This window comes from Carassius auratus, chromosome 16 (genome assembly GCF_003368295.1).
Source record: "Carassius auratus strain Wakin chromosome 16, ASM336829v1, whole genome shotgun sequence".
NCBI lineage: Eukaryota > Metazoa > Chordata > Actinopteri > Cypriniformes > Cyprinidae > Carassius > Carassius auratus.
In genome coordinates this window covers 15,491,004-15,500,814 of record NC_039258.1, presented here as the reverse complement: position 1 = coordinate 15,500,814, position 9,811 = coordinate 15,491,004, and the positions used below count along the sequence as shown (strand labels likewise).

The 9,811-nt window shown below is 36.4% G+C and overlaps 1 protein-coding gene across 1 annotated transcript; it reads left to right on the top strand.

The window, feature by feature from the left end:
- Positions 1–2,618: 2,618 nt before the first annotated feature.
- Positions 2,619–7,770, top strand: macc1 (MET transcriptional regulator MACC1). The gene is made up of 5 exons (XM_026284352.1): positions 2,619–2,798; positions 3,842–4,008; positions 4,154–6,204; positions 6,294–6,482; positions 6,680–7,770. Exons 2-5 carry the CDS (start codon positions 3,891–3,893, stop codon positions 6,881–6,883), a joined length of 2,562 nt encoding a protein of 853 aa, XP_026140137.1. The 5' UTR covers positions 2,619–2,798; positions 3,842–3,890; the 3' UTR covers positions 6,884–7,770.
- Positions 7,771–9,811: the final 2,041 nt, after the last annotated feature.

The following is a 9,811-nucleotide window of genomic DNA, read 5'->3' as shown; positions in this document are numbered from 1 at the left end:
TATTTTTATTTATCAAAGCATTTTTATTTAAGATTTTAAAACAAACCCAAACTTTTGATTTGCCACAATTGCTTTTATTAATTGAATACCATATATCATCTTTACATATACCATAATTCATTTTTCTCAGTGCTCTTTGCATTAACAACATTTCTGAGAGCAAACCTAAGACAATGTCTATAGAATGTTCTTTTAAGAGTTGTTTTTGGAGCTGCATCGACCTCTAACACATACTAACAACAAACATGCGGGCAGTTATAGCGTGACTTTGTCCATATTTTGGCGCCACATGCAAACCAGTCTTTCTATTTATATAACTGTGGTTTTATGAATAAACTCAGTTGCACTTGTGAACTTTAGTACAGGATCTAAGAGATAATTGGCATATTTGTCTCTATGATGGCAGCCTCACAGGTCAATCAACATGGTTTGACAATCTTCTTTAAGATGAACCCGCATAAGAAAGAATGCTCTGGGCGAAATTCCTCTTGTTAAAATGTATGAAACCTGTACAGTCAGGTTTCTCATTGAACACAGAACGTTTCACAAGATACCATAAATTTATGTTTTGATAAGCTTGTGAACTTGACTTTTAGTCAAGGTTATGATACATGGAATTTGAGTAGACCTACAGGATTTGACCATTTATGGACTTTATATTTATTGTTTTAGGCAGTGAATCTATCAGTTACTGCAGAACCAGTTAAAATGTAATTTTATAAAGGAGAAACACAAAGCACCCATGACCGATTTAAGGTTATATAACCCTATCTGTTTGTGATCAACTTTTTGGGTGCCAGTGTTGAAAAAATAAAGACATTCTTAGGACATTCCGACTGATCTGATCACCTTAAGCTCGGTGACTGATAGTGGCATGAACCCTGAACACAGTTATTAACAATGTTGAGTGCTATAGGGCTGCATTATCAATGTTGATCTTATGTTTTATTTATTTCTTTTTGTGCCAGGAAGCATGTGAACCTGTTGTCATGATGTTACCTTTAAACTTGTTAACCTCTGAATTGTTTGGACATATAAATGTGTCATGCACTCTTTCCAAGATGTTGTGTTAGTTTATTTGTTGTTGCATGTATTCAGCATGCATTCCTATACTGACAGGGTTTTGGTGGCATGAACTGTGAACACAGTTGTTATGCATTTTGAGTGTTAGAGCAGCATTATAAATGTAGATCTTTTATATATAGGTTGTTGTTTCATATATATACACTTAATACATTTTTCAATATCAAAATCATAAAATGCATTAAACATCACATTAGTGAGTTTATAGTGAGTAAGGCTAATACATAGTCATAAAATAAAAACGTTTTTGCAAATATATTCAAAACTAAATGGTATGACACACAGTATAATTTTACAGGAACATTTCAAAGAGAAGAATTATGAATAATTAGGGAGAATCAATAAATTATGATATACAATATGTCATCTAAACTGTAACTGTAATCTGATTATGTACATTTTGAATTGCAATATACTCTTATTACTATACTTAATTTATGGAATCTGATTACATAATCTAATTTAATCCAATTGTAGGGCTATAGCATGCAAGTGCGCATCTTTTTTCAAATACATATATGTGGTCAAAAACATATTTTTCTAGGGTAGCTTTTTTATATTGTTCTTATTTCTAATGTGGTTTGTATGCGTTTTTTTTTTTTTTTGCCTCTTTTTCATACATTTCCATATGGTGTATTTTGATGTTTTATTTGTTATGTAAAGTGCTTTGAGAAGTAGCATTTATAGAATAATAATAATAATAATAATTTTTATTATTATTATTATTATTATTAAAACACTAAATAAAAAAACAAATACAAATGTTTGTTTCAATGAACATTAAATTCGTTCAAATTTGTTTAAAACATTAGGTATTTTGAAATAACAATGAACATTTAACATTTTACAATTTTACAGCATTTATTAATGTTAATGAGGTTAATGTTAGTTTCTACATTGCAGGATGTGTCAAATAATAGGCTAGTAAAGGTCCTATACACGAACAGGAATTAGCACTGAACGATAATTACATTAATATTGGTCAATTAAAAGTAACCTAGATTCTTAAAAACATTTTAACATTGTTCTTTGTTAAATCAACTATTGTTTACGAAACGGTTATCATGTGCTACCTGTGCACAGCTGAACTAAAGTTAACCACTAGAGGGTGCTAACTGACATTTAATCGTGTTAATGAGCCTTGATGTTGTTTCAGGACTCCTTTACTGACGTTTACGTCTTAAGTCAATTTTGTCATGAATCTAATTCTACTAAATAAAAAATACATTTTAAATAAAGGCATGTCCTGTGTTTCTGCCTATATCATAACATTATGGCTATAAACATGTGACGTTTGAGGAGATACACAATCATAGTGAAAATGCACATTCAATGAAATTTAAATATTTTCATGACTTAGCTTTAATAAAAGGGGGGGAAATATGTTATTTAGTAATAGAAATTTGAATTTATGTAGTTTATATATATGTAAAATCCCCTCTCGTGAATTTGCATACCGAAACCACCTTTTCCCTGGAGTTTCAGGTGTTGCAACGCTCTCTGGGCAAATAAAGAGGAGGCTTGTGGGTGGTGGAGTTTAACTGAGAACCTGGAAATGACTCTGTGACTGTTTGGTACTACGTATCCCAGTGTGCACTTCTCCACTATTCAAGTAGACGAAAGACACGCAGAAGTGTAAGGTGTACAGTTGGTGACACTCCCCGACGATTAAAAAGTTCGCACAAGGACTGAGTGGGGAAACTACCATGTTCAAGGTACGTGTTTTAAGTTTAAATATTTTAAAATATTTTATTTAGCTAAGTTATATAGGCTGTTTGACCAAACTAAGCATGAATATTAAAAAGGCGTATTTGACTACATCAAGTCTTTCACGTGTTTTGATTTAAAAAGATTGTGTGTGTGTGTGTGTGTGTTGAAGTACAGCGTGGAATGTGTCCTTATGGCGTTTTAATAGGTTAATCCTTAAATTAATGCATGTATTTATTTAATAGAGAAACCCGCAGTAGAATAGAACGTTAATATGGGATGACGTTTGCATGAATTGGAAAACAAACAGGTGTATTGTGACGTGGCTGATGCGGGGCGTGTTAGCGCGTGTTGATTTGAATAGTGTACTCAGCCCTTCACCACCGAGACAAAGCTTTGTCTACGACACACTGATATTCAGACAAGACAGACCTGTTTTCATGCAGTGAAGATATAATGAATCATTGCTGGAGACAGGACAGAGAGGATACTAGGCAGTGATTCAGAGACTTATGACAGAAGAAATTATTCAAAACAACAAGACAAGTTTCACTGATTGACTCATTGAGACCGTTTATCCATAAAGTTTAAGTTATTTATTTGTAAACGTCAATTGGTGATTGTTTACTGTTTAAATAAACCATAAATCACTGAAATTCTTAAGAAATTTAAGATGAATATATGTGAAAACATTAAATGTTTATATGTTTAAAAATGTTTATTTTTAAGACTGTTGTAGAATGATATAAGTATCTAATATATAAGTAAGTTAAAACACTAGCATAAAATCAAGGAGGATATTGACTTGATCTTGTCTTTGCAAAAGCGTATATGCTGGTTCAGATAAGCACTGTCCCGAAGAACCTACAACAAAACATCAATAAAAGAATCTAGTGACCATACAGGCAACTCAAGAAACAGCAGAAATGATCATGATAGAAAGGGGTCCTTACTGAACCCAAGCTGGTGCAATGAAAAACGTATTTTTATTAATGTAAATTGGATTAGTACATTATTAAAAAATGTGAATTTGTTCGTGCTTTTTCAATAGCTTTGACATTAGAGAAAAGACTGTTGTCATATCATCTTGGATATTCAAAATGGCAGCCGCAAAAGTAAAGTCGAACAGTCGTGCAGGAAATCTGCTTCGGAGTAGATCGGAGGGGACACTAATAGATATAGACGACAATGTGACCATCAACAACAACAACCTTCATGGTAAGTATTTGTTAATAATGTGAAGACATTTTTCTTATTTGCTCCACAAATATAATTTTCAAACTGATCTAATTGTCCTAACAAATATAGTATTCGGATTTTGTTTCATGTCTGTGTTTACATTTGATATCTTCTATTCTCCTAGGGGGCTATGGTTATGAGATTGGACAAACCTCTGAGTGGCCTGTCCTACCGAAGGAAATTGAAAATCCGAAACAAACTACCAACCCCTTCTGGAATCAGCTGGGCAGGTCAAATCCATTCTTAAATGAAATCGTCCACGCCAGCAATTACGACTCTGGAGTGTCCATGCTGAAAGAGGATCCCTTATCTCGGTTTGACAGTATTAACGAGGACTCACTCAGCTCATCTTCCGATGAAACAAACTTTGCTCATCTTTTAGCACCCAGACAAAACAATTTAAACCGATCTGGGAGGTGGAGAAGTGCCTCGGATATACTTGACAGCCTTAAGCAGAAGGAAGACAATAGGATGAAGAGACTTCACTCTCAAGGAACCTTCCTGAATCCTGATTTTGAGTGGTTGAAGAATGACAGAGAAGCTTACAAAATGGCTTGGTTGAGTCATAGGCAGCTAACCAGGTCCTGTTTGGACCTGAGCCTAATGAAACAAAGTCCTGGATGGGCCCAGACTCAGGCCACAGACATTCAAATCTTCTGCAAGATCGACCACAACGGTGGCTCTGTGCAGTTGCCAGACTGCGATATCACTGCACATATTCCCCATGGACATGTCCCCCCAGGTGAGATCCAAGAAATCGGCCTCAAAGTCCTCCTCGATCCTCCCGCTGGAATAAACAACAACTACACCACAACTCTGAGTCCTCTTTTAGAGGTCAGCCTCAGTAACAAGAATGTATCGGGGGGCATTTCGCTGGAGATGAGAATGGCTGCCAAAGTAAAAAGTGACCCTACAAGCCACGTCCTGACCTCATTCGTGGGTCTAGCCTCTCACAGAAAAGAAGGACCTTATCAGAAGATGAAAGACTGTTACATATACAATGACGTGTTACAGATGAAGCTCTTTGATTTAAAACCACGCATGTATGTCATAACTGCTGCCGAGGCCACTGTTTTGGAGCAACCTGCTATGTCAGTGTGGGATTACTTGGATCGCCATATCACGATAGCCGTGTATGGTCCCAAGCACATACACCCATCGTTTAAAGTGGTGCTTTTCATATCGAACCATGATAATATTCCACCCAGGCTCCCTTTCTCTGATATCCAGAGGGGTGACAGGAACCTGCCTCCTGTTGTCTTGGAGCTTTGGGGAAAGCATCAGTTCAACCCACAAGGTCTTAAAGATCTTCAAATTGCTGCTAAGGTTTTGGATGCAAACTTTGAAGTGAAACCAGCGGATCTGAATAAAGAGGTCACGCAGGAGCAGCTTAGGGCAGGAAAAGTGCTTCATCTACCGTTAGATCTGGTCAAGGTGAGTGGAGGTGAAATGTGTCCCTTCAAACTCAACATTGAGGTGAAGGATCCAAACAGTCTCACTTTGGGAGATTTCAACTTCACCTCCCCTGAAGCTACACCTCTGAGGGCAGAAAAACACAACCATAGGCGAGCAGATCGGCAGAGGGAAGTTACTTGTTCCGCACCCATTCCTGAGGAATCAATCTCACAAATCCTTACCCAGAAGTTTCAGGACAGACCTGTGAGATTGCTTTGGTATGGGATTGCAATGAAATCGATTCTCCGAGAACCGAGAGTGGATTATCTTCTGGAATACTTCAAAGGTGATACAGTTGCTCTGCTTTCTAAAGAAACCGTTAGATCTATTGGTCAGATGAAGGTTAAGGAATGGTACATCGGCTTTCTTCGAGGAAGAGTGGGCTTGGTGCACTGCAAGAACTTGAAGATCATAACCAAGGATCAAGTCATCGACTTCACTGGAATTAATATCACCACATCAGTCCTCTTGGACAATATGACAATCCCTTTTAAAAAACTCACCTACATGTACTCTGCTATTCAGACCCTGGTCACAGAGCATGTCAAGTGCTGGAGAACCTTCGCTGAGGCTCTTGGTTACTCCGAGGACTCAATCGATGCTATCTCTAGGAGACACGCTGACACGGAAGCAGAGAAGGTGGCTTGTGTTCTAGAAAAGCTCAAGGAAGACTGTCACGCAGAGAAGATCAAGAAAAAGTTCCAGCATGAGCTTATCATAGTATGAATCTTTTATTCTGACATACATTTTATGTGTAGAACAAAAATCTGAGGGAAACAAGTTTTATTAATGATTGGTATTTCCCACAGGGGCTGTTAAAGATGGACGCTCAAGGTGTAGTAGCCCATCTCATCCAGGATATAGTGATTCTATCCACCGCAGTCGAGCTGGGAGTGCGATGGCGGGAACTTGCCGAGAGACTCTGGAAGCTCTCCAATGCCCAGGTTGCTGCTTATGAGGCACCACACAAAGGGAAAAATGGAGAAGTTAATGCCCAGGTGAGCTAAAACCAAAAACATGTACAAGTAAAAACAATCATTAAATACCTTGTTTAGTTAATTACCACTCACTTTGATGATCATCATTGACATGGTCGACCGAATAAGGTCTAACCTAATCCTAGTCATTCCATTTGACATGTCTGCATCTTATATATATTTTTAGATTTGATTTATTGTTTTGCTTCATTTAATAGACAATGTGGAAGCCTGCATATGACTTCCTGTATTCCTGGAGTAAGCAGTATGGGGACGGCTACAGGGATATGATCCAGGACCTTCACCTGGCCCTGGATAAAATGAAGAGCCCAGTGACAAAGCAGTGGAGACAGATTACTGGAGCTCTCATTACTGTCAACTGCATGGAGGTCCTAAGGGCATCAGCCTTCCTCAGAGATTAGGAAATGACTCCTGGAGCACCTGCACGTCATATTGAGGTGATCCTGCTGAGTTCATACTAATCGCTGTGCCATATTTTTGACATGATAAATATCGACTTTAGGAGGCATCTACCCTGTTATCTGAAAAGTACTGAATATTTGTTTTACTGTACACCTGTCTGTATATTTTATGTGTTGTATTTACTGTGACTATGGAATTGTGAAAACTGTTGTCTGGTTCTTATAAGACTCTGAGTTGTTACAAAGTCCCTTATGCAAGGTTAAGGCTTTTAAAGGTTGTTGTTGTTGGAAGGAGAAATAGGAGAACTGGTAATTAATTTTGATAGAGATGGAATCTGAAACATTTTCCTTCTAGATGAACTGCCTCAAGGTTACCTCCTTTTTCTGTTTCACTTAAGCAGTTTTGCTTGAACAGTAAGTATCTGAATCAGTTACATTTTAATATTTGAAGCTGTATATGTAATATCTGGTGTAAGTGTTACATGCATTTAGGTCCTCTTGGAATGTGACTCATTATTCATCCGTGTCAGTTTATATTGATAATTTCACTATCCAAGGATGTACCATTATATACTAGGTTTAACATATAACATCATATCTTTGTATGATACTGGAAAACTGTATTGATATATTTTTATATTTAGTGTATTCCTAGTTGTCATTTTAAATGTACTAACTACAGTGTTTAAGAGTGAGGGTCCTTGTATAGTTGCAAGCCTTTCCTGTGTTAGAAGAGTCTTTAAAAGTTTTGTATTGCTGTATTTTTTAATGTTAATACATTTTGAGATTTATTATAATTAAACTTTAACCTTTTGTCATGAAGGAGCTCTATAATAAAGGGCAAAGACGTTAATAATAAAAATGTTTTCATGTATTTTAATCTTGAATTTACTTCCGTAAATGTTGTTTAAAATATAATACTTGATTTAATGGGAAATGCACAACATGCAGCATCATAACCACACATGGCACTATATCTGCATTGCATTCTGAGAAATGCAAGGATTTGTGCAACTCGGCCTCAAACATGTCACTTCCTTTCAATGATTTAAAAATGATGCCATTATCTGGACAGCAGTGGATTCTCCAGTGACCTAGCCTTATTCACAATACAGGATATTCATAAAGCTCATTAGCCTTCAGCCATGCTAGACTATCTGAAGTACGGACTGTTGCTTGGAGATCTCAGGTGCTCTCAGTCACACACAAGCATAGTCTCTTCAAATTCCTAACCTTCCCTTCAAAATGTCTTTCACCCTTTCCTGTGGTGTCTGTTGCTTATTTAGCTTGCATGTTTTCTTAGGCCTTATCCTGCTAAGAGTTTTATTGTTCAGTGTTCAGTGCCTTTTAAAGTTCGGTTAAGCTGTATTTGGCCTTTTACCAAGTCATGATTGTGTAGTACTAGTAAGTATAAAAGCCCAGGAAAAGTTTAAGAATGCCATACGATTTTGGCCTTAAAGGGACAATTTACCCAAAAATGAACATTGTCACCATTTACCATTTAATCTAGAAAGAAGCATGCTTGATGACATATTTTTCATTTTTGGATGTACTATCCCTCTACATATTCTTTGATTATTATTGGCCGATTACGAACCATCTCACATCTCTATGATATTAATGTGACTGATGTCCAAATCTCTGAGCTTGAGTGGTCTTCGGTCCAACATAGGGGCTATTCGTGTGTTATTTTTTGTAAAACTGATCCAGTCCTGATCTCAGTATGTGATAATGAGGGACTGATTAGTTATCTTGAGTGAAGTTTGCAAACTAAAGATCAAATTAAAGTAACACTGACCCCCAAAAAAGACAAAGGTTCTGTATATTAAAGAGACAGCTCATCCAAAAAAATCTGTCATTGTTTCATTTCACTTCATTCCAAACAATCTTGGGGCCCATTATCCATAGTACGGACAATAAATACTATGGTAAGTTAATGGGACCTGAAACTATTTGGTTACCAACATTCTTCAAAATATCAGCAAAAGAAAGAAATGCATACAGGTTTGCAATGATATGAGAGTGAGTAAATTATATTTATTTAATGTTTCACCATCGATTTCTCAGTTTTAATGTAGCTCTTCCTTCACATTTACATACATTATGAATACTCAATAATAAATTATATTTTTGACATGTGACATGACATTTTATCACGCCTTTTATCACACGTCTTCTCTTTAGCTCAGGACTAATTTTATGTATGAATAAGTTTCATTTGAAATGATTCAGTCTGCTTTTGGATCATTTTGTCTAGATATACAATAGGCTTATTCTATATCTGAAGACGATGACTGTTTCCTCTGAATGTTATTTGCAATATGGCAACTGTATAGATCTGTTATTATGCCTTTTTAATTTTTTGCTTCGAAAATGTTTAAATCCTTAATGTGACAAAGAAGCTTGCCCAGACATGACTTAAAGTGTTTAAATCTGAAAGGATTCCAAGGGACACAATCCATGGGTGGATAGTCAATAACTTACTAGAAAGTTTCTGTTCCTTTCCAAATATCATTAACTGCTCTTTGTGTTTTTGGTAGGAAGCCTTAGTCATTGTTTTCATACTGTATTGTGTTACATCATAGCGTCTGGTATGTGAAGAAATGGTATGTTTTACCTCACAAAGAAGCTAAGAAATTCTCAAGGACTGGAAGGAGGTCACCTCTGCCATCCATTACGAAATAGAGCAAAGCCAATTCAGCTTTAAGAATTAAGGTCATTACAATGAAAAACCACTCTCCCTGAGAATGACTATTCCATTATGATTGAAAACTTTCTATTATACTTGCCACCCAAAAACAACCCTTTTATGCAATGTAAAGTACTCATAACAACAACAGCTCTGCAGTTTTTGTAGTGAGGGTAATTGTTAATGTTCTGAGTCACAGTGATACTCTGAGATCACATGGTAAAAAAAGTTTCTGTCAA